This window comes from Rhamphochromis sp. 'chilingali' (assembly GCF_963969265.1).
Source record: "Rhamphochromis sp. 'chilingali' genome assembly, chromosome: 1".
Lineage (NCBI taxonomy): Eukaryota > Metazoa > Chordata > Actinopteri > Cichliformes > Cichlidae > Rhamphochromis > Rhamphochromis sp. 'chilingali'.
Genome location: NC_137929.1, coordinates 36,988,969 through 37,014,502, shown reverse-complemented (window position 1 = coordinate 37,014,502; position 25,534 = coordinate 36,988,969). Strand labels below are relative to the sequence as shown.

The window sequence follows — 25,534 nt, the reverse complement described above, 5'->3', positions numbered from 1 at the left end:
ATATAAAAATTCCCTACTGTTTAAAAACGTGTAATTTACACACCTCATCTACCTTACAAAGCTTTTGTACTACTTTGCCTTTGATGTTTAAATATTTTTCTAATGTTATTTTCTTAAAATCTTCACATTTTTTAAATGTATTATTTAAAAATAATTAAAGTAAGAAAAGTATGAAAAAAATTACAAAGTTTGTTCACTGATTCTTTTTACTATAATTCTTTCACTGTTCAGTGATTATTCGTTTGAACTAGTGCATTTTAATTACTAATTATTGATTACTATTACAGGCATTATTGGCTCAGTTAAGCTGCCACTGCACAAACTAAAATAAGCCACTTATTAATTGTTATGAGTCAAACTGACAGTTTGATAATAGTTTTTGTTCTATTTATTTTTTAGTAAAATACTGATTTTTATTTTTCCAACCATGTGTTTTTTTTTCCAGGCAAATAAAGTTAAATGCAGCAATAATTATCCTTTAAATAGCTGTTGATAAAATTGCACCAATTAAAAACCATTAAAAACCAACAAGTTCAGCCTTGTTGCTCCTCCCTGGAAGCTGTTTATCACCAAAGTTTCTTCCCCCGCCCCCGCAGTTACTCTCCATCCCCGCCCAGCTCTGCCCTCCCCTCCTCCCAGCCCCTCTCTAAAACAGCCCACCCATCTGGTCTTCTTTCTGCTGGCCCTCTCGCTTCTTCCTCGCTCAAATAAAGGTGCCAATCACTATAATTGGCACCCTGCAGATCGATTGTCCCTGTTTGGAAAGGTGCCCCTCACCAAAGTCTGGGCTTACAGGGGATATATGTGGTATTTTACCTTCACGGCTTTGAAAGAGTTATAACTTGTTCTTTCTTTGCACATAATTCTTCACACTGACATGTAATTTGGGGGACTTTTGGTAAGAAATAATAAAAATGTGATTCATGTGACATGTCTGCGTCCGCGTGACCCAGCGGTAGGTGCTACATCACAAACGGTTCATAACAATCTTGGTGAATCTCAGACTGCCCTCTGTGAGGACCAAACATGTTCAGTATCTTTAAACTGGAAAAGCTAATCACAGCTATTTGTCATGACTGAAAGATCTTCTTTTTTCATTAGGGAATAAAAACGGGTTACAGGTGGGTGAAAAGTAGCTGTAAGTCCAGTTTTTGTGGGTAGAAAAGGGGATAAAATAAAATAACCCTTACACATTTATTGAATTATTCTATGATTAGATATTTTTCCTACTTATTTCTTGCCTTTTCCTTTATAAATATACGCTGGTTGTTAGGGCTTACCATTAGAACATGGTTACACTGGCTTTAATAACAAGAGCAATAATAATAATGCCAAAATATACCCTCACTGTACAGAATCTTTTAAAGCACTGCTCTTTGCATTTAAATCCGAGGTTTGTTTAGGGAAAACAGACCAATGAGTTTATAAGGTGTCAGCAGCGCTCTTCCAATTCTTCCTCTAATTTGACCTTCTCCACTATAATAAATATTTTTGCAATTAAAAACATCAGATTATTATTTCATACAGGCAGAATCACATGAGTCATTTCACATTTCGTGAAGTATATTCTCATCCAATTAATGTCCCAAGGACGTGCCAATTCAGGCTTTGTGCGCCACCATGCAAACCAAAACATAATTAAAGTGTGAGGAATTTAAAAGGCAGCACCTCCACAGAAAGGCCTGGAAAAAAAGAAGAAATGAGCCGTCCACTGCTTTGATTTGCCAAGCGAATAGGGAGAGGCCAAGGTTTTTAATAAAGCTGTAAGCAAGCTAAGGCACTTTCAAAATGCTCGGAGTGGATGGAGGAAGCTCAAGCACGCAGATGTTGGTCATGTTTGTTCACTGACAAAGACAAACGAAATAAGCCTCTGCAAGGACTGTGGATTACAAATACTATCACTCACAACAAACTGTGAAATAACTTATTTTTTTTGAGGGGGGGCATTTATTAATTATTATTTTCTTTATATTCACTCTTTAAAGTTGCATTTTTGGCCCTGAGGCAGGCCAGAGAATGAGAAATAAAACAGAACACAGGAGGCAAATTACATAGACATATATTTATATGCATATGAATAAAAATACATATACATATTGTACAATATCTTGGCAGAGCGTGAAAACTGCTCTGTCAGCCCAGAAACAGAAAGTAAGCCTCTTTAAATAAGTGCAAAATGTTAATGAGACAAAGAATTGTAAAGCATATATAAAGTCTTTTTTTTCCGAACTTTCTTTCACATTTTGTTTTTCCTGTTAAAATCACACGGAGCAGACATGGAGATAACTTGTGCAAAGACCCATTTATATATATTTATATATAAATTTATATCTATGTACATACAGTTTGTTCATCATAAGAAGTAGCTGGTGCCATTAGCTTGACATTAAAGTACTGCTCAAAGAAAAGAAGTTAGGGCCTCTGCAGGACCTAGGCTGTGCATAAACCAAAGAGTAAACCAAGCAGAATCAGTTTGTTGTCTTCAAAATAAACGGAACATTTTTCTCACAATCTCAAAGGACGAGAGCCGCGAGGAGGCCCGCAATGTTCCTGAAATGGTGGTCTCGCTTAAACAAGTGCAAGATGTCACACACGCAACAAAAGCAACACTTCCACGCTTCAGCTGGAACGAGAAAAAGAAACTAAGACGAAGGCTTTGTTGAACTGATGCAAAGCTTTACCCCATTTCCTTCTGTCAGGGAGAAGAAGGGCCGTCTCACTTATCCGGCTGTCCCCCCTCAACCTGAAGCCTGCATCTAATGAGCTGAGGACGCATTACAGTAAGTCCAGAAAGCATTCAGTGGCTGAAAATTGAGGGAAAATATGGAGTTTGAGATTTCTTTTGCAACCACTGAACATTTTCTGTCATCTCACATTGGATGGGAAATGAGCTAAGAAGTTCAGTGTCTTCTGTCTTGTGCAGCTTAATGCAAAACAGTAGAAACACTTTTTTTTAATATCCACCAAAAAAAACAAAAAAACAAGAGAGAGAGACAGCAGAGGAATGAAACAACCTGGCTGTGAGAAAAAGACAAATAAACGAAAAGACTACATTGGCCCTACACGAGAAGCAAGCCTCCTGACCTCTCAGCTCCATCTCTCTGCTCAATATTTGATGCCAGAGCATGTGAATTATGGATGGTGCTTATAGAAAATAATACAGTGTTCAACAACATCACAGGTGCACTGCTACAGAAACCTACGAGTAGATAACAGGGGGATTTTTTTCTTTCTTTTTTTTTATTGCATCGCTGCTGGGCTCTAAACACAGGAGCAACAACAAATCACCAGCTACTGGCTGCTGGTACACGGGTGCAAAAAGGCCCGGTGAGCTGAAGGTCAGAATCTTTCCTGCACTCAGAAAGAAATGTATGTGCAGCCAGAAACATGCCCGGCTGTTTTAAACGTAGCCCCAGCCTTTACTTACAGGCACTCTTTTTCTTTTTTTTTTTAAATTGATGTCATGGCAGTGTCCTTTTTCTTTTTTTTTAGCACATGTCAGGCCATCTTCAGTGAGTGTAAGAGAAAGAGAGCAGGAAATAAAACTCACAGTGAGGTGAAATTTAGAAATGAATAGATACATGGGAAAACAGACGAGAGACGGGAGTGAAAAGGGGGCAATAACTCATCTGACACGCACAAATTGAGGGCAAACTGTTTCGAATAGCAGGCTCTCGCGGTTGATTCTGATTTGCTTTGGACAACAAGGAAACCTGGACAAATGGCATCTCATGGGGAAGAGAAAAATGAAAAATACAGGTCATTCAGCCACTTCCTTCCTTCTCATTCAGCCCTGAATGAATCAGACAAATGCTCTGTTAGTTCTAACACGAAGAGGGGAATTTAGCTTCAAATCAATCAATTAAAGAATGCAGCTGAAAGAAAGCATCAGATTATTTCAGGAGGGGAAATAACTTAGGATGTATTTTTCCTGGCTTTAATTCTGAAAATCACCTTCCTAAGAAAATAAACTTCTCAGGAAGGGTGAGGGGGTGAAAGTGGAGGAAATACAGGATGATGTAGAAACGCCATAAAAACATAAAGTGCTTTCAATGAGTGGTGAACGCAGACAGGCTGAGTTAAAGTGTAACAGTAGGGCAAAACAGGGCGGCTGAAGGAAAATCAACAGCCTGAGATTTTCTCATGTAACGCTGCGGCTTACTGTATCCTGAAAATGTTCAAAGAGATTAAGATTAGGGATGTGATGACCCGGTAAAACAGTACTTAGGTAGCTTTCATGTTGTTGTAACATTTCAAAAATAATAATTAAATAAACAAACCTGAAAAAATAGAAAAATTACACTATGGGTTATGAAACAGCAAATCCTACAGCTGTCAGGAAATCCAGCTGTAGGAACCTCTCAGAGCAACGGCCAGGTGTTTGGGGTGTTCAAGCGGATATCCTCTTTCATCCATTCATCATAGCCGATAAATTAAAAGAAGCTAATAAAAACTAAGGGATCATCACTACATAGCCAATGATTCTGCAAACAAAGACCTTCTTTTATCCTCTAAATGGACCGTTTACCTCGGTGCGACCAAAGCAGACCTCGAGCAAAAACCAGAAAGTTTCCGGTACCAAAAATCTGCATATTCATCAGTTTTTTAATCCAAACTGCAGCTGCAGCTAACGTTTTTCATCATCAGTTAATCTGACAAATGTTTTCTCAGTTCTTCTTTTAGTATGTGAAAGGTTAGCGGTGCGGTCGCTGTACCATCACAAATCATCTCGTTTGAAAAGCTGAAACCAGAAAAAGTTACAGGTTTGTTTTGTTGTTTGTTTGTTTTCTTTTGCTTGAAAAGCGATGATAAACAAGTTATTATCAAAACTGTTGATTCATTTTAATGTGTGATGACTTAACGATGGAGATGCAGCTTAAGCGCAGAGATCTCTGCGCTGAGAGTCGGTGCTTATTCTTTACGCCTCTGAAAACTTTCTCGGTCTCAGCGTCTTGAAGACAAGATTACAAGGTCAAACTGATACCGCTGGCCCGGGTTCAAAGGTCATCTCTCTCAGCCCGACCTCCACTTACTTCACCGGCCAGAGAACGCACGTGAGGCGCTTCTCGAGGCTTTATCTGTAAACGCTCTGGCAGACACTAACCAGCCTTCTTTTCAGCTTTCTTTTCATGTTAAACTGTTAGATCTAGATATGTGATTTTTGCACCATTTGTCCAGATCCTACCACATTATGTTTCATACACAAACACAACCAAAGAAACTTTTACAAAAACTACAGCTGGACACCAAACAGACTGATATTAAAATGCTACAGTTCTTTTTTTTCTTCTTATTCTTATTATTATCGTGAAAACACATCAACTAAAATCAAACATGGCCACGTGTACAGGAATAGAAATGTGTACATAAAGCTCTCTTTGAAATACCGCTCTTCTCATTTTTTGTTTTGTTTTTCTTTTTTTAATCCTGAACAGTAAATGAAGGCCTGTATAGAGAGAAAAATCACACACACACACACACACACACACTGGACAAAAAGTGAAGAGTCGCTTAAAACCACTGCAAAGAGAGTGGTGATAAAAACATCTGCCTGTCGGAGTTCACGCAACATACACACATGGCATTTTTTTTTTTTTTCAAAAATCCACATGTTTGTTTTTTTTATGTGGGAGGGTGAAATCATCACTTCCTACCACATCAAGTCCTTTTCACCATTTTGTGTCAGTGTGCCAAACAGTGCAGTGGCACAAAATGGTGCTGTAAGAAAGCGACTTCCTCTCTTTTCTTTTCTTTTTTTCGCACTTCTATGAACCGGGCTGCTTTCTTGCCTCACTGCAGCCACTCAAGAGTCAAACAGGTGGCGGGGAGAGAGACTGAGGAGAAAAACTCTTCCAAAGACGAGCCCTGCTCCCCCAGTCGTCCCCTGAAAGAGGGACATTACACTTAAGAAACTGTCTTCTTCCCACCCAGGTCTGCCTCCTTCCTGTCCAGCCGCATGTACGGCTCAAATGCTGAAGAGCCGCAGCCGTAGGAGGACGACAGTTCATGGTGAGCGCTCCCCAGGAGCGGCATGGAGAAGCAGAGGGGGTGAGGTGGCGGGACACCCAGCCGCGGGGAGGGCGGGGTGCCCCCCAGCGAGGGCAGAGAAAGCCCGAACGTCCCTCCTGGTAGGGAGCTGGGAGGAGTGCTGCTGCTGATCCCTGGAGAGGTGGAAGAGCCTCCACCCGGGCTGCTCAGCAGGGAGCCATTTGCTGGATGAGACGGAGGCCCCAGGAGAGATTTGGGTGGTGGGGGGGCAGGGCCTGACAGGAGGCGCCCCTGCTCTAGGAGGCGCAGGATGTTGCAGGTGGCCAAAGACTCAGACGTGGAGGAGGAGCGCTTGTCTGAATCCTTGGTGGTGTCCTTCTTCTGTTTGGTTCTGCGGTTTTGGAACCACACCTTCACCTGCGAAGGCAAACACAGTCTGTCAGCGGTGGAGTCGGCAAAAATGTTACGAGAAGAACTGAGAGATGATTTTGCCAAGACTCAAAGAATAGGACCAAATAAATTTTCAATCACAGTCGTGAAAACCCTGATTTTATTGCACCTTTTCTTCATTTCAGCACTGGAACGTCTCCAGAATCATCACACTGATTCACTTCATGCCAAAAGCTACACAGCTCCCAAAGTCTGAGGACACTTTGTGACCTCAAGTGCGCTGCAACAGCAAAACCAGTCATAGCCTCAGAACTCCATGAAGAACAAACAGAGATAGTTTAAAATCAAGGCAACAGCAAATGGATCAAATCTGTTGTTTCTGTCTGCAGCTTTGACCACGATTTTGCCCACTTTGTGGCCCTAAGAGGTTTGAAACGCAGAGTCTCAACTGAAACACTGGAAACTAGAATGCAAAAGGAAAAATAAAGTGAAAATTTGAAGCTGAAAGAACAAAAACGCTCTCGAAATCGTTCAGTTTCATCGTTCACAAGACATCGTGTTAACTGCAGCCAAACAGCAAAAGCTTGGTGAACTCTGTCTGTCCTTGTCTGCCATATTTAATTAATGAAGTGCAGCTTTAATGTACAGTATGCTTAAAACTTAGGAATGGCTACGGGGAGGCTGATTGAAGGGAACATAGGGGTCACAGGGTCACAGCTCATAGAGAGACACCTCTGTAAGGAGTCACCCATGAAAAATGTATAACATCCTGACCGAGATACAGCTAACTCCGTGTTTCGCTGCAGGTTCACTGTATCGCAGAGTGTGGCGCTAAAACGAGCAGCGTAATAATTCAGCATTTCCAACAAGCTCTCGGCTTGGTCTAATCAAACATGAATCAAAATCATCAGCAAAAGGAGTCTGAAACAAGTTCAGGAGAATTAGGAAAGCTTCTGTGGAACGAGACGTTGTTACTTACAAGTATTCTCGTTTGATCTTTACTTAAGAACTACAATTCAAATTAAGGTTATTTCACTTTAATTAAAAAAATAATTAAAATGTTGTTTTATTTTTTAAAATTTTAGCAATTAAATTTATTCTAGTTCATTAAAAATAAAAGTTAGGAAGCTGTATGAAAATAATTTTAAAAAGAAGAACTGGAGCAAAAAACAACTGAAATAAAATAAAAGAGACTTGGAGTATGTGGTTAAAAAAAACTGTTTGACTGATTTTCACCCCTGAGACATGTAAAAAGAAAACTTTTAAAAAGTTAACTAAAACTAAATAGAAACTAGGAAATCCCTCCTGGAAACTGAATCAAAAACAAAATAAGTAAATACATTAAAAGCAAAAATAACTCTGTGGTGTCAGATGTGATTTAGCTTAACAGCCTAAATACTAAAGCTGCTACGCAATGCTCCGTTTGTGCTATAAAAAGCAGTAACTAGAAGCAGCTGTTTTTAATTCTCGCTTCAGACTTTAAAGCTGTTTTGAAAGATTTCAAAGTACATCGACATATAATGTTCATTTACATATTTTCAGTTTCAATTCATCAGCAATTTATAGAATAATTAATCTACAGATTTATTTCTGAACTAAATGATAATCAGGAAGAAAAAGATGCAAATGCAAATCTGAGCAGTTTTTCTTTCAGCTAACTTCTTACAAGCAGCTTATTTTCTACAGGTGGTGTTTCCTTACATGTCATCCTACCTTCTGATTACTTCATTTTGTTGCTGAGGTTGGAAACCAAGCTAAACTAAACCAAAGAGATCTCCCCAGGGATTTACGGTATTAAATAATATTTGTTAATCATGCCTCGTTTATCGCCCCACTTCTTCTCCGCTCACATCTATACGGTGTAAATTTATCCAACATTACACAACAGACGTTCCTAGAAATCCAGTAATCTAATCCCTGGTAAGAGGGAATTCCTGTTACAGGAGAAACATATAAACCTGTGAAGGATCTGCAGCTCATGGTAAAAAATAAAAGAAAAAAATACTTTCATATGACTGTGTTGATTGCACAACAGCCAAATGACACATACGAAGGAACGTAAAGCTACGTGAGCGTACATCCACAGAGAAGTTATGTGTAAACTGGACCCACACAGAAAGTGGTCACATGACCCATCGCTCTGACAGAGGGTCTCATAGGAACCTACAGGCTTAAAACACCATTTCAACTTCATTTCATCAGGCTCACTGAACATGTTTGGCCTGATCTTAAACCTCATTGCTGCTGAAAATCACTGCAGTCCACTGGTAGATTTCCAGCTGCAAGTAAGAAAAAAGGGGAGTCGTCATGACCTGGGGTTTGTGTTGTGTTTGAGCAGAAACAAATTAAGAAAAGAAAGCACAGCAGCTGTGTGCTGAGATGGACTCGATCTGGATGTCTTCTGATGCCTCAGGGGCAACTGACAATGTGTCTGTGGTTCCTAGAAAAGCTATTAATGACTAAGCCTGTGACTGTAAATGCAGAGAAGTTTTTAAAAAGATCACATAAAAAATTAAACCGACTCCACGCGATGGCCGCTGGTGCAGACATGACTGGTATTGGCCTGTTGCTTTAGTACTAAGAAGGTAAATGATCATTGTGGAGAGCAAAAGAGGAAATGTGTTTGCTATAAAGCATTGGATAACCATCCTTTGTGACTTAGCCATTAATTTGGCCTTTTAAATCAATCTGCATTTTTTACTTCTTAATTAACCTCCGAGGACCTGGCGTCCACATATGTGGACATCACATTTTGGGTTATTTAGACTAAAATACTCAATTTTGCTCTACTGATATCCACTTATGAGGACATTATACTGCCATTGTTCTATAAAACTTTTAAACGAATATCCTCATATGTGGCTCTTATGTTTCTTAAAAACAAAAAGAAGGTTAAAAAAAAGTTGGTAATTCTTTGTTTTTACATTCATTGGGCCCCAATGACCCCAAATATCAAAGACAAATTAAAAATGCGTGCCGTGGAAGAGTTCTTAGGAGGTTAAGAATAACCAGACTTTTTTGGCAAGTGTTGCACTTCCATGACAAGCAGATATCCCGGGTAAAATTTCAGTTTCCATCTGCTGATCATAAAAAATGCAGATCTGACCAAATCAAATCCCTAGAAATGTGTCCCATGCCACTGGAGGCTTCCATACATGCTCATCTAATCCCGACTTCTGTGAGATTATGGGACATTTAGGGGTCTAAGTAAGAACTCAAGGGCACTTTGATGGTTCCTACGTACACATTTCGATCCTTCCCAAGGACCCTGCGGTCCTTCTAGACTCTTGCTGAGAGACGCTTTTGTTCAACTGGTATCAGCTAAGTCTTATCTTCCAAAACATCAGAGCAATCCAGTAAGGCAATAATCTAAAGCTGTTCATTTTTATTCAGATAGTCAGTCTGGCTGGTGTTAACTACAGTGTCACTGTAACAGCTACTAGTTCAAGTGAGATCATAGTTCCAGCTACTGACGTGACACAAATAATGAGATCAGAGAGGATCCAAAGAATCCCACAGCTCAGAGAGAAATACTGATGCAAGCACATCTTACTGCAAAGACCCAAACGAGGCGCGGGGGGGGGGACGGGACGTCAGAGACGGAGATAAGAGGGGAGAAGAGGGGAGGGACAACAGGAGGGTGGGAAAAGCATCAGAAATGATGTGTGCAGCATCATGTCCTTCCTTATAGTCCAGATTTCGTCCTCGTTAGCTCACACACGACCCTCTAAGACCTCTCTCTGTATCTTCACGTGCCTGCCAAATATCCAGTTAAAGGCTTTCACTATGGAGCAAAATCCCTTTCCTCTACCCTCATTGACGTGGGCGTGGCTTCCTCTCCTGCTCACATCAGTATCCTCCTATCCACTGCTCCAAACAAAAGGAGGGAGGGGTGGAAAAAAAGCTTTCCGATGTTTTACAGAGGGAAAATGATGAGAGGAGAAGAAAGCAAAGCTGCCTTTGGTACATCTACACTATTGGATGTAAATCCTTTTTTAATGGGATCCAGGGTTCAGCGTGGAAGCAGAGATTACCGAGGGAGATCTGGATCGGGTGTGACCTGCATTTGCCCTAGACAGGCAGACAGGCTCACCCTCTGCACCACGCCCTAATGCAGTACAGGGGGCATGGTCGGGGCGAGGGCGAAGAGTTTAGGACTGAGTCCTCCATGAGGTTATATTTAAAACAATCCAGCTTACGAACCAATATCCATCTCATTGTGTTTTCAGCCCAGACATCCTTATCACTACATCATGGAATAACAAGAGCTTCATAAATAACTCCTCCTCAAATGCCATTAATGATGAAGAAGAGCTGCTAATAAAGGATCAAATGTTTCTTACATTGGTTGAGCACTCGCACTGAAGCCTTTGCATTAAAACCTCACAAACACATGCTTTCATGCTTTGAAGAGACAGTAATTTACTATATATTATTGCTTTTATAATTATTATTAATAATTACAACTCTGTGGAGCTGTGGTACGCTCTAAAACAGTCTTTTATTAAACATTAAGAAGTTGGTTTATCTATTAAATGATATTTACAGGTGCAGGCAGGCTTTTTGTGAATGTTCTTGTGTGGAAATATGTCATTATGTATATGGCTATTTTGAAAAAAAAAATCACATATGCATGTCTGTCTTGACCAGTGGATCTCTAGTTTAGTTTCCAGCGCGCACGTCACTTCTTCTCCCTGAAACCAGCCAATGCTGAGCAACAAAACACAATGTAAACAGTGATGGGGTAAATTCAGCCAGGTTGGGGTACGTTCAACAAAATGAAGAGATGATGAGGCCGCCGGGCACAGGTCAGAGGCCTTCACCGTGGTTACAGCCAGCTGCAAACAGCAAGGTGGGCAAACCGGGTTAGAGGTAGAAAGGTTAAGCCAGATCAAGACCCAATGTACAGATCAAGTGGGCATATGTGTGTGCACCTAAGCTTTGCTGTATCCAGCTAGAGATGGAGAACTGGAGATCATGAAAAGATTTATTTGTGTTTAGATGCATTTATGATTCTCAATTTCTTAATGTTTTTTTTTTTGTTTTTTTCTTGCACTTTGACCCTTTTGTTGTATGCACTTGACCCCCCCGCACGATTGAAATCATTAACTACAACATCCCAGCAGCACTCTCTGACTGTATAATGGCTGTGTAATGCAAAGTGAAATGCGGCGCACTTTCTACGACTCCTCCACCCGCTTGTTGCTCCCACTGTGACCCTGTTGAGATCCCCTGATCTCAGGCATGTGACGAACACACAATGAAAACACTTTTCCATGGAGATTGTACCAGGCGCACCAGGGGCCACTGAACCATATATAATGCAATGATGGATGCTCGACTGTATGTAGCGCAATGGGCCACTGGCGACTCAGCTGTACTGTATGCGATGGGTTGGTAGCGGCTAGCTAATGGGCCGGACCAACTATCTATTATAAACTTACTGTCCTTTTAGTTTGGGGAAACTTACACTAATATCTATAAAACTGTTTCACAAAGATGATCAGTCGTATTTATGTCTCTGCACCTAAACTTAAAACTCACCTGTCCGTTTCAAAATAACCATCGTTATATTTGCTCACTTCTTAACCACTACCCTGACATTTGAATCATTTACATGCTTTTATTGTGAAGCCCCGTGGAGCGTTTGTTCTCAAATGCCTGCATAACCATGTTGTTTTAGCAGATGGCATCACGTCACACCGACCCTGGCCTCTCTCCATTGGCTCCCTGCATGTTTTACTTTAACGCACAGCAGAAATGCTCCTCCATCAGGGCCCCTCAGCTCTGCACAACCTGCCTGAGGAGAGACGCTTTAAACCGTCGAGGACTTCCTTAAATCACTTCTGAAAGCATATTTTGATAAACTCATTAACGCAGTGCTGTTGTTTATTTTCCACTGTCTTGTTTGTTGTCTCCACTGTTGCTGTAGCTTTTATAGCTTTTATTCCTTGAATGGTATTTATTAATATTATTGACATTTTGCTTTTCGCCCCTTTCCCCCCCATTAATGTTTGGCTTTCTGTTTTCATTTACCTCCTGTGTCCTGATTTTGTTCGTTTTTCAAAGCACTTAATAATAAGTCTTTTTAAAATGTGCTCTATAAATGAAGTCATTATAATAAAATGAAGTTTTTATGTACACACAGCAGAGGATGTGATCTCCTCATTGTTTCTGGGTATTTCAATATCACTTCTGTCGAGTATCAAAATGTGTGGTTGCAAAGAATCCCAGAATCTGCCCGTTTGAGGTTAAATGTACCAGATTCGATCATTTAAACACGTTCATGCATGAAAAAAATAGTAGTAGTATTGTATTAAAAGTAAAATCACCTCAGTTTAGGACTAGAAATCATTTTCACCTGCCTGATATTCACATCTCCCCTCCAAACTGTTGTCAGCAACACATTTCACCTGACCTCTAAACCTCAGAGCAGCTCCAGGTTCACTCCAGGTTCTATAAAACCTCGTTTTATAGAATCGCTGTTAGACATGGCTGCCTAATCCTCCTTAGCACAAAAGCACTCGGGACTGTTATGAGGCCCACCTCTCTCACTCTCTCTCTCTGCCCCTCCTTCCTGTCCTCTGTCCAATGACTGCTCTCCGTTTAAGCCATTACCTCCTCCCCGCGCACACTGCAACGTTAGCGATACACCGCACGCATTCAGCAAAAAAAAAACTCAGCAGGTGTTTGGATGTGGTCCATGACTTTTTGTGCATGTCACCCCGCAGTCACTTGAATTTCCCATCGCCTTCGGCACATGGTCTCGTCTTGGCTGCGCAGCCTCGTGATGCCCAAATCTGTGACAGTTGTTATTTTTTTTCCATCTTTCTGGGGAATCACAGCTGGTAAAAGCAAGCTACAATAAAGCGCGACTCTACCTTATTCTTAGATTTCATGTCTGTGCATGCATCACCTATAGCACAGGGGGTCCCGCATCTCCTCTGCTCAGCGGCTTTCCTGTTAAAGACTTTAGAGTGTTTTAAATGAGCCAAAATGAAAGCATGTAAAGCCATCTATGCTACTAAAACACTGTCGTTAAGGCCACATTTTAGATACTTGTACTCATCAGTATTTGACTGGATTCATTACCTTCTAATTTGTTTAATTTGCTCCGCCTCCACATTTGCTCCGTTTATCTGACTGCTTCCCAGCATTCCCATTTTCAACCACAGGAGTCATTGCAATTGTCAAACTGGAAATCTTACCCAAAAAATAAGGGCCACATGGGAGACCTTTGACCCCTCTAATTGTCTGGCAACTTGGGGTCAGCTTTGTGTGTGTCTGTGTTTGTGTGAGTGTTTGTGCACATGAAGTGAAAACCTCTTGTATCCAGTTCTGCTGATTTCCTATTTCCCCATAAGCTGAAGGATTACAAGTTGCTCCATATGTTTGTAAAATTACCCTCTGCTTGGCTTCACACACTCTTCACTCTGCCAGAAACTGATGAAGCAAGTCAAATCAATCTATGAGAGTGATTAGGGACAAAGGCGGCGAAGAATTAATTGCTGTTATGTTCTGATTACCTAATCAGTTGATTAGATAATCAGAGCTTCACAGGTTTCTTCCTGACCATCGCTAAGTTGGACAAAGTTCCCATTTTGAAGACGACGCTCGAGTTTTAGGTCACTGCGGAGCGAAGAGGAAAGAGTTTGTTTCTTTTCAGCACCAAGTCCAAACATTTAATCTGAAAGCACAAAGGCAGCAAGTGTCCGTCTTTCTGTCTGTCTGTCTGTCTGACAGCCTCCCTTCCTATCTCTTTCTCCATTCTGAGTGTTTGGACAATCGCCGTACTGTGCGGCCGCCTCTCTGCTACATCTGCAAAACTATACGTAATGGCCAGGCCCTCTACGCTCCAGACGATCGGCCAGACAACGTCTGTCTGGGCCGTCATGGAGAACAATACGCACAACGAGCACATTCACTGTAAGCAGACACCCGCAGGAGCACGGCTCGTCGTCTTGTCTCAGAGGAACATAGCTGTCTTTCAGGGATCTATCGGCATGTACGTAAAATCACTTTCTGCTCGTGTTATCAAAAAAGGAATTTTGTATATCTAAAGGAGGAAAATCGGATTTCCCATAGGGCTTAATCAGGTCCATAATACACCTCTCTTGCTATTTCCCACTAAAACATTGACCGTTAAATAATATCATGCAAAGAATTTTGCACAGTTGCACAAGCAAACGGTAACTTCAGTTTCATAAGAGGTCAGAAAGGTTCATCGAGAGCCACGTTTCTCTCCTTTTACCCTCACATAGTGCTCAACATAACAATTATTAATTCATTAATACATTTTATTTATGAACCACTTTGCAAGCTGCTAAGAGAAGCCTTACACAACCGGTTACAAAGCCAAAGTTACAGGTTTTGGGATCCACATTAGATCATCTGTGACCTCTGACCCCTCTGCAGTACAGTAGGCCACAAAACAAAAAGCAACAAACAGCATCATTTGAAGTTTTTACAGCCATTAAACTGCTCTCCAGGCTGTTTGGCATCAAGAGACAGTCCATCTGAGAGAAAAGACATCAGACAGGGCAACAAACAAAGCATGACACTCATTTTGGGTGACTTATACACCTGCAGCTACATCTGAGAAGTTCACTCTAACACTGGCTGTACACTTCCTTCCATCTATCCAACCATCCACCCATCTTCTACCACTTATCCAGGGCTTCAGGTCACTGGGACAACATGAGCCAGTCCCTGGCTACCGCCTCCAGCTCTTCCAGGGGAATAAAGAGGCATTCCCAAACCAGGTGGATTGCAGGTTGGACATACCCAAAACACATACACACTAAAATGTGCTTCTTTTACAGAGTGTTTGGAGGCCAGCAGGGACAGAATCTGACTGGGCCAGAAAACACATGCAAATCATTCGTGTGCACACTCACCTGAGAGCTCAGTGAAGAAAACAAACTAAAGCAGACTGAATGATTTGTTTGGGATAAAAACAAGAGAAAGTTAAGAGCCGATCTGTGAACGAGCTCCACCTGCTCTGATCCAACACTTTTTACATGAAGCCAACTTTGTGTCCCACATACTAAACAATTTAACGGACAGCACACTGCACTGCACAAAACATAAGTTTTTTAAAAATATATTATCACAATATTCTTTTTTAATTCTCTTGACACTGAAATACCTTAATTTACACAAAAAATCTTCTCATACTCCCTTCTTCAATTTTTAAAATAAATAGGCAGTGGAGGCTGATAAAGAGAAGATATAGGAGACACTTTAGACTTAGATTTTACTTTCTGTACACGGAGAAAAAAAAATCTAAGGGTTTGTAGTCACAGTCCTAGATCCTGGAAGAGATTTATTTTGGAGATTTTTTACGTTTCTAACAGCCGAATGTTAAAAGATGTCTAACAGAAATCTAAAATCAGTGTTTATTTGCGGTGCATTCAAACAAATATGTTAAAAAAAGGTGTGCATTTGTGCTAGCATATGCCCAAATGTGCTCTGTTCAGTCAGCTATAAATTATCTATAAAACACGATCTCTTCCATTTGAGGCAGGATTACACCACAGCACAGAAACCATTAAATCCACAGCTTTCTGTGGAAGGGCTGCAGACAACAAAAGGCTGAGACAAAGGCAACCTGTACTTCATCTGGAGGGCAAACACACCACTCGAGCTAGTGGAGAGATTTAAAGAACACACAAGTTTGTTTTTCTTTGTTTTTTTGTTTTTTCCTGGCTGAAAATGTTGTACATGCTTTTATATATTTTTTTTTTTACATTTTTCTAATGCTGACAGGCCATGTGTTTCGTCTGGAAGTGTGAGGTAGAATACACACGATAACACACACACATAATGTGTCCTAAAATACAGACGGTTACATAGACTTTCACTGAATCAACTGATTTCTCTGACTGCCATCCTAAAGCAACTCCACATGCAGGAACACACCTCCATAAACATCCATCAGTCCTCCGTTATCCAACCAAAACTGACCATGAAGGTAACAGAAATGGAGGCTTCATGTACAGTTCAGGCTTTGTGTGTGTGTGTGTGTGTGTGTGTGTGTGTGTGTGTGTGTGTGTGTGTGTGTGTGTGTGTGTGTGTGTGTGTGTGTGTGTGTGTGTGCTCCAGCCCTTCCTGCTGTGTTGTCCAGTAGCGGGGAGCCACCTGCCGGGATGAAGGGGGAGCTCTGAGCTGGTAACAGATTACAGAGTAACGCGTTACAACAGAGTGAGGGCCACGAGTGACCCTCTTTACACCTGCTTTGTTCATACGTGGACTCAAATGTTTCAATGAGGCTGAAGTCTTCGGTTTCTCTGAATTGTTTCAGTCAGAATAATTTAAGAAAAATAACTGTAACTGTAACCCTCATAAATAACACCTGTTCTCTTCTCTCTCACCCTGCTCTTTGTACTCTTTCAGCTCAATGCAGAAAAATCATATATATATATATATATATATATATATACAAATAAACTAATTTAAAATTAACTTCTACCACACTAACAGAGCTCCACCCATTTTTATGGATAAATGATTGCATATGAGAAGAAGATTTACGCTTTCAAACTCGGGCCAAAATCACCAGAATCAGATTTGAAAGAAAGTGCAAAGTTTACATTTACGTTTTGGAGCTTGGAACACGTGAGAATAATAGTTTTGATATTCAGATGCTGATCAACTGCTGGAAGTGACTTTTACTTCTTATTTATGTGTTTTCTATATTTTTATATTATATGAATCAATTATGGAAATTTGTGTGTTTGTGAGCTGATTCAGGGTCAGCTTGAATACAAGCAATACCGGGAGTTAGGGATTTTTTTAATTTTATTTTTTAATTTAATTTAATGTATTTATAAATGTATTATATATTTTTTTATTTAGTCTTTTTCATTTCAGTGATCACTTGATACAAAAGAGTTTGGCATAAAAAATAACGATGAAAGATGTACAGAGAAATACGCACATTTTCACCATATTTTAATTGGAAGTTAATCATCATCTAAAAGTCAATCATATTCCCACCGAGTAAACAAAATCGAAACTACCCCAAAACATGGACTTTATTCTAAAGTGCTGTAAGCCCTGAGGCCTTCTGCTGTTTTTGCTTTCCAACAGAAATTGTTCACGATAGATAGATAGATAGATAGATAGATAGATAGATAGATAGATAGATAGATAGATAGATAGATAGATAGATAGATAGATAGATAGATAGATAGATAGATAGATAGATAGATAGATAGATAGATAGATAGATAGATGTAATTGAGTTCCTTTTAAACGTAACGCTCTTTAATTGTAGCATGAAAATCAGATTACTGCTCGAAAATCTTTAGAAGCGAACTCAAAACATCAACAAACACCATAAGTCACCAGAAAGCCAGAAAAACATCTCCAAACATCTTCCTTAAAGGGGGTCTGAAACTTATAAGAGCTCCTATCTTTCCTTTGTGATTGGTCGCGATTAGCCTTGAATGGCGCATTTGCCTAAAAACATGGAACCGCCACCGATAGAAAGAGGATAATAATGAGGAAGAAAACGCCTCTAATGCCAACTAAAAGCCTTTCGATCACGCTTAAAAGCTGTTCCCATAGCATTAAGAAATTTCGACTCCGTGGGTTTAATATTTCACATCAAAGAGATTTTTTTTCACTTTTTTTTTCACGTCACTTGAAGGCCAGACAGTTTTTCATTCAGCCAATCCTCAGCAGCAGGAAGCTGAGGCCCTCCCATTAACACCCCTATATGCAGCGCTAATGAGGGACACAGTGGCTGCTCTGTGTTTCACACACGTCCATCCGACCACCTTTATTTGTGAGGGCATGTTTTGAGGTACTTCACAATTGGTTTGCTTCGCGCACGACGAAGATGCGCAAAAGTGCTGCGTGTTTTTGCTTGCAACTAGTGCTTTCACGCAGGCGACGCGTCTCGGTACACAGCAGTGTTAAATCGACACTAGAGAGTGGGTCCACTCCTCTGAGTGTTAAATATAACACTGTTGAGTGTTAAATGAACACTTTTGACAGTGTTATATTTTTAAAAGTAACCTAGTCAGTGTTGAAGATTAACAAAGACTAACACTGAGCAGTGCTGATTTTCTAACACTGAAAAATAACTCAAAATGTTAGAAATATTCCAGTGTTTATATATATATGAAAAAAACATGAATATTAAAAAGCACACATTTGGACAGCAGAAGTCCAACTCACCTGTTTTAATCTTTAACATAAAGTGCATAAAGTGAAGTTACAGAGGATATAAGTTAATGCTGATTTACATCTGCGCCAAGCTTTTTATTGTTCTACATATGTCAACTTGTCCTTCAGCCAACAGTTTAGCCAGTTGTAATTTGTAATTTAGGGACAATTCTCTGAAACCAGCTCATTTTTAGAAGAAAAGAAAGAAACATAAAGCCTGCTGTGCTGCCGCTGCTGCTAATGCATAACTCCATACAGCTATGACCTCTGTGGTTGGGCAGGAATGAATGACGGGAGGTGGGTTCAGGAAAGAGTGCCATGAAATGTCACGATCTATTTTTTTGTGTTACAAAAACACCAACCCCCACCACCACCACCAATCATTTTCTGTAGTTTTTTGTTCACTGTGTGCTCAGCCTTGATTCTGTGTGGTTTCTTACCAACGTACAACCAAATAAACTGAATTAATAACTATGTATTTACATTTTAATTATATTTCTCTGCGTTTGCTGACAATTAAAACTTTTGAAAAGACAAAAGACATGCACTTTGATCGTAACACACAAGCAGCTAATGTGCATCCACATGTGTCACGGAGATGTTGACTCACCAAGAGGCTGTGGTTTGAAATTCATCAAAAAATGCATATATACCTAAATGTAGGCAGAGGTATTTTAAAAGCTCCAAAAATGGACTTGTGGTAGATACTTATTGATCCCATCACTGTGAAAACATGTGTTCATACTTGGCCTGGTTAGGCCTGCGGGCTTTAGGCTCATTCCAGGCCTGTATCAGGTTCAGTCAAACCCATGGGGTCTATTTGTGGATCATTCTGCTTCATTTTATGCACGGGGCGTTTAAAAAAATGAATGAATGAACATCCCTGTGCTATAAACCTAATTAATATCTTGAAAACGGACATAAATAAACAATTTTCTGTGGAAAATTATTCTGTGCTTTGCGACTCCTCGTTTCCGATTGGTCGAGGAGCCAATTAAAGATTCTGCGCACACCTGTACTCACAATTAAGAAAACATCTGTCTGTCGCTAATCGAACCACCGCTTTAGCTAGCCAAGTGTAGCAGAGGGCTGTGATGTTATTAAAGTAGCCTTTGTTATGAGATAAATTTATTGGCTAGGAACCGGCTACTTAACTTAGTAGCTAAGTGCATAGTTGGAGAAAATTTTGTCACGGCTAATTATTTTTAAATATTTATAAACCGTTTTGTTTTGTTTTGTATCATTTTTTAAAAGTATTTTTGGTCCAGAGCAGCTAGCTCCGTTTTGGCCTTACCTGCGTTTCCGACAGATTCAGCTGTCTCGCGAGCTCCGTGCGCTCGCGCCCCACTACGTACTGGCACCGCTGGAACTCGAGCTCGAGCCGGTACAGCTGTTCGGCCGTGAAGGAGGTCCGCGTGCGTTTGGGCCGATCCAAGTCCAGGCCCTTGGGCAGGACGATCTCTCGGATGGTGCCTTTGGCGTCTGTCCAGAAAAAGAAACGTCGATTCGGTTAAAGTAAGTGTTAACGTGAGGCTGTGGTGGTTATAACATAGCAACAGATAGCTGCTGAAAACGAAACAGAGAAAAACAGCTAAAAACTAGATTAATCGACTTTCCAGCAGCTGCAGACTTCAGAAACAGAACTATAAAGATACTAAACCGGCCAATATACGACTTCAGAGAGAAAACACGGAGGCAAACAGACTCTGTTATCAGTAATGAGCCTGGGTGTTAGGTGTTGTAAATGATGGCACATACTTTTAATGGTATGTTAGTTGAACCAACGTGCCATGTTATCATTAAAACTGAATTAGTTGGGTTTAAACTTGCCCTGCGCCCAAAACGCAGGGACATACATGAGGCTTGTAGAGCTGAGGGCCATGTTGGGTTAACGTGCGTAAAAGATAAATAAATAAATAAATTTTAAAAAACCAAATTTGTGTGACGCATTGTCAAATTTATGGTACTGCGAGTATTTGGCTGTTGGTCAGTTCCTTTAAAAAAATTAAGTGTTGTATCACTTAATTTCTGCCCTGGGTCTTAAACAGAGCTACTAATGTGTTTTGTAACACTGCGACTCAGCTGCACAGAAGCTCTCTGAGCATCGTTTCCACTCCAAGCACCAGGACTGCGCGCCGTTATCTGCCCCGAACATTAGTTAGCGCGCACGGTTTCTATGGGTGGCAGCTTTCCTGCTTTTTCCTTGTGTTGACTTTTAAGTATTATTGTTTCATGTTTGCCATGACTTTTTTCCCTCCCAGAATAATGAAAACACCGGGAAAAAAATAATAATAAATAATTTCATACATTGAATCAGACCTAGTGGAGAGCCGAAAATTAAAAAGTCCTTGATAAAAAAAAAACCCCCACCCGTATTTCTTAAAAAAGAAAAAATTAAAAAGTTTGTTTGTTTTGTTTTGTGTTTTTAAACCACGTGTCCAGCCCGTGTATTTGTGGTCTCACTGTAGCTACGAATATTTGTTCGTATTTATCACAACGAATGGACGCACCGGCCAGACATGATCCCGTCGTTGTCCACGGTTTTTTCAGGTCATAAAATATGTACTCCAATAAAATATGAAGAGCTTTGAATAAAATATGAAACAAAACCGATTGAACTGGAGGCACATAGTGTTTTCTACGGGCAGGACATTGCTAACGGTAAGAGAAACGCATAGTGTGCGTAAAAACAAAACTCGTTTTTTTCTTTTGTTTGTTTTTTGTTGTTGTTAAGCTGTGCAGTTACATGGACTTGTTCGGCTCCTATAAATGTCAAACACCCTCTTCTTTGTAACGTGGAGTTGAAAATGTAAATAAAACACAGCAGGTAAGTTAAAATGAGGATTGTTGCGTAAAAGACAAAAGGCGGGTTGTTTTTGCGTTTTGGTGACAATTAGAAGCGTCTGTGAAACGCCGTGAATTCATCAGTTATGGTCCCTGCACGCCATGAGCTGTACTGAAAACGCATTTCAATCCCAGCCCTACCAACAGCTCAAACACAAGTGTTTGGTTACCCCCAGGTCCCTGATGCATAATGAGCTCTCCGTCTTTACGCACACATAGTTTATTTGCATAAAGTGTAGCCAGGCAAGAGAAAGGAAGGGGGAAAATCTTCTCTTCAGAGAGGCTAAATCTACTTAAACACAATCATACAGTACATACAGTTTAGATATGTCCTTGCTCGAGCAGCTCGAACTGAGCAAATATTTGCAAGCAGAGGAGGAAGCCAGCGGCTGTTTGCAGACCTGCTGACCTCTCGATGACCTCGGTGGCTCCGCGGAAAAGCCGGCCTCAGCTCGAAAAACAAATCCTACCGACGTTTAACCACACACCATCCCCACCTAAATGGCCTCACAGATCTGTCCTCCAGGCCTCTTTTTCTTCTCAGATGATCAAACTGAGGCAGCACAATAAGGACCGTATGTTCCAGCACTAGGGAGTGACGAGTGCTGAGGATTCACAATGAACACCTGACTGCCAGATCTCTTAATACAGAACTACGTTTGATTCAGTATGTCCATAAATAATCACAAACACTATTTTACATACAGATAAAACGCTCGAATAGAATCACCCAACAATGTTTAATTATGTGCAACAAAGAGTCAGAAATAAAGAATGACTCTGTTATTAATAAGCCGTGTAGGTGCATTTCTACAGGAGCACAGACGGTTTTTAGACCTCTTACATGGACATTTCTCTCCCTCTTCCTGCCATAGCCCTCCTAGTGAACTGTAGTAATTTTAATATTCTCTAAAGCTAAATATGCTTTTTTCCCCGCTTAGTGTGAGCCATGACAGCGCACGACAAAACGCTCGATGAAAGCTAAAACTAAACCAGCCAGCAGCCACAACATCCTCAGCTTTCTATAACCTGAAAACTGATAGGCCGACATACCGAGTCTGCCCACAGCGGTTACACACTCCTGCGAAATAGATCCCCATCGAAATAACGCTCAGATTTTATTTTATTTTTATTGTCCTCTCTCAATGCAGAGAAGCTGACGTTTATGTTTTTTCATAAATGAAATGCATTCTGGGAAAAAAATCCATGCAGGAAACTCTTACAATGGCTCACAGTTTTCAAATATTCTAAGTATAAATCAATATTTTAAACGAGGTTAAGACAGTTATTTCATAACTCAAATTATATAATTTTAATTTAATTTGCAGCTGGCCTAAAATATGTCTAACTGCTGTTTTATGTATGTTTGTGTATTTTACATACATTTAAAAAAGTACATCATGTACTTTTTTCATATTTTTTTAGCTGTCATCGGAACACATGATTTAAGTTCTCTTTTTATGTTTTCCATGACTCCGAAAGAACTACCAGCAATCATTTACGAACTTTAAGGATTAGAAACGGATGTATTTTATTTTATTATTATTTTTATTTTCTTCTTGACTTCATATTTTATCGGAACTTATTTTCTCACGATCTTACCCAGATTTCTGACCTCCTGCAGGAGAGTGTGGACTTTAACACTCAATGAAATATTATGTATTAATATTTGTAATAATATAATGTTACTGACAGAAAAGGCAATACACACACACTTATGTGGGTTTATTTTGTGTGTGTGTGTGTGTGTGTGTGTGTGTGTGTGTGTGTGTGTGTGTGTGTGTGTTTTAAAATATATATCAGTTCTTTTGCACAAACAGCGCGACTTCTCCCTGATTTTAAGTTTTAAGCCTTTCTTTTACTTCCTGCACCTCTCAGCTGTGATTTGAAGCAGCTGCACTCACTATCGCTTAAAGGCAAAATATCCCTGCTGTTAGGAAAATATAAGGCATCATCTCACTGAAGCAAAATGTCCCTGTTTTCATTATTGATTGGACTAATTAATTTTTTATGCTCTCACACGAACAAAGGTGCGGCCACAATTGATGCAACCAGTATTAGTCGATGATTTGTCTCAGAGGTTTAAGTTTGCATAAGTAAAAATGACTTAGAAAGCGAAGGTGTGTTTACTCCCCTACTGTTGCTGTTTAAAACTGTTATAGTTAAAGTGCACGCCGCCTGTTGTTACTACAATAGATACTTTTTTTTCTTTTTTTCTGGGTCTCTCTTCACCAGATGTGTCATGCTCACATCATACGCTTTGTTTAGAAGTTCAAGTGTGTGTTTGATAAACTTTCACAGTTTTGACTCCATATAAACACAAGTGTTTCTTCTTTTTATTTAATAGTTTGATATGATATTTAAAACATTTCCAGGAAAATTCTTACCACTGTCTAAAGTGTGTATATTTTATTTTAAATGCATTGCCTGGCTGCACTGTGTATCTGAAGTTAGTCTATAATCTAAACTGTTTTTGTTGTACATCCACTTAATTTATTTATGATACTCGTGTACTGCGTAAAATTTGACAGATCTTTGTCTGATCAGCAGTTTTAAGCACAGGACTAATCTCTTCGTTTTGTCCACTCACCTCTTACTAAAATTCTCCGGCAGTAGTCAGGGTCCACTCCCAAAAGTTTGTCATGCCCGTCTTCGCTGGAGGAAGTCGGCGTGGATGCTGATGTTCCCGGGGTGTCGGTGGAGCTCTGAACCGGAGACCGGTTCCCTATCTCGGAGCGACACTTTGTTTCCATCCTGTCCGGACACAGTGGGTTGGGACCACAGCGGTGGTTCCCATCGCCCATAGTCGTGGCCTGGTCAAACATCTACAAGTAAGTTACAATCTATAAGATTAGCTTTATCTCTCCCTCCTTACGTCACTTCCACTCAGTCCTCTCTTTCTACTTTCTTCACCTCTTTGAAAATGTTCTCCAGAGACGAGGAGAGCATGCCCCCCTCTCCCTCCAAAATAAAGTAGATCCAGTTACAAAGGAACCATGTGGTCCTGCAAAGGGACCGTGGTGAGCTTCAGGTGTTGCTGCATGACGCACGGTCCGGAGTCCAAAACCGAAGCAAGAGTTAGCCGGGCCTAGGGGGGGGGTGAGAGCGAAAAAGAGACCTCGATATATTTTCTCTAACTATACGAGGTGCAGGAGGAATGCATGGTGCGGGCTGCAAGGGGGGCAACAAGATCTACGGAGGAGCGGGGAGGTGCCACTCACACACTGCTCACCCACATAGAAATAAAGTGTGAGGAGGCGCTGAAAAAAACCCCCACAGCGGCCACAGTTCACCGTGCAGAAGTCAGGAAGGAAAGTTTCTCCTGGTTTGTCCAGCGCAGCAGCCTGTTACTTCACTCCTGGTCAGATCGGCTGCCTCTGCAGATCCGTGACTGCATGTTGATGATGATGATGATGGTGAGATGGTCACATAAGGGGGTCGTCCTTCTCCTGCTTTTGAAAGGCGCACAAACAAAAAAAATGTCTGTGTTGAGACCCTTCTAGAGGGTGTCGGGTAATGGGGTCACATTTGCTCGCAGAGTCTCGAGCACTCTTGTTGGTTTGTTGACAATTTGCTTTACAGCTGAAACATCACGTCTGAGCGGGGCGGCTCGAGCACCCTGCCTACATCAGAGCAGGAGAGACGGTGCTGTGTGGATAGCATTTGTGGTGACACGGTGCACTTTACAGAGGCAGGAACCAGACGTCATTTCCTGCCCGCACAGAGTCGCTCTCCCATTGGTCCACCGGCAGGGCATGTTTTCACTAGAGGATAAGCGGCGCTGTGGACTGCGATCAGGCACAGAGATATGAGACGATTATTTTTTTTCCTGCAGTATTTCTCTGGAAACAGCCCGAAGAAGCAATGCACGGGTTTCCCTACAGCATCAGCACCAGCTCTGACTTTTTATGTGTGTTTTTGTGTTGTTGTACGGCTGAACTCTGAGCTCCTCACTGCGGTCCAGAAAAACAATGAGTGCAGATGCACAATGAACAGTTCTGACCCAGTAAGGTAAAGCCTGAATTATTCTCAATATGTCTCAGTTTAGCTCGATTTTTTTCCCTCACTCGATCAGAGGCACTAGCAATTCTCAATGGAAGCCTCTTAACACCAGGAAAAAAAAAAATATATATATATA

At 40.7% G+C, this 25,534-nt stretch overlaps 1 protein-coding gene across 1 annotated transcript; it reads right to left on the bottom strand.

The window, feature by feature from the left end:
- Nucleotides 1-2,043: 2,043 nt before the first annotated feature.
- Nucleotides 2,044-25,039, bottom strand: vax2 (ventral anterior homeobox 2). The gene is made up of 3 exons (XM_080874269.1): nucleotides 23,987-25,039; nucleotides 19,847-20,034; nucleotides 2,044-6,405 (listed from the first exon to the last, which is right to left on the bottom strand). Exons 1-3 carry the CDS (start codon nucleotides 24,219-24,221, stop codon nucleotides 5,905-5,907), a joined length of 924 nt encoding a protein of 307 aa, XP_080730395.1. The 5' UTR covers nucleotides 24,222-25,039; the 3' UTR covers nucleotides 2,044-5,904.
- Between the last annotated feature and the right edge of the window lie 495 nt (nucleotides 25,040-25,534).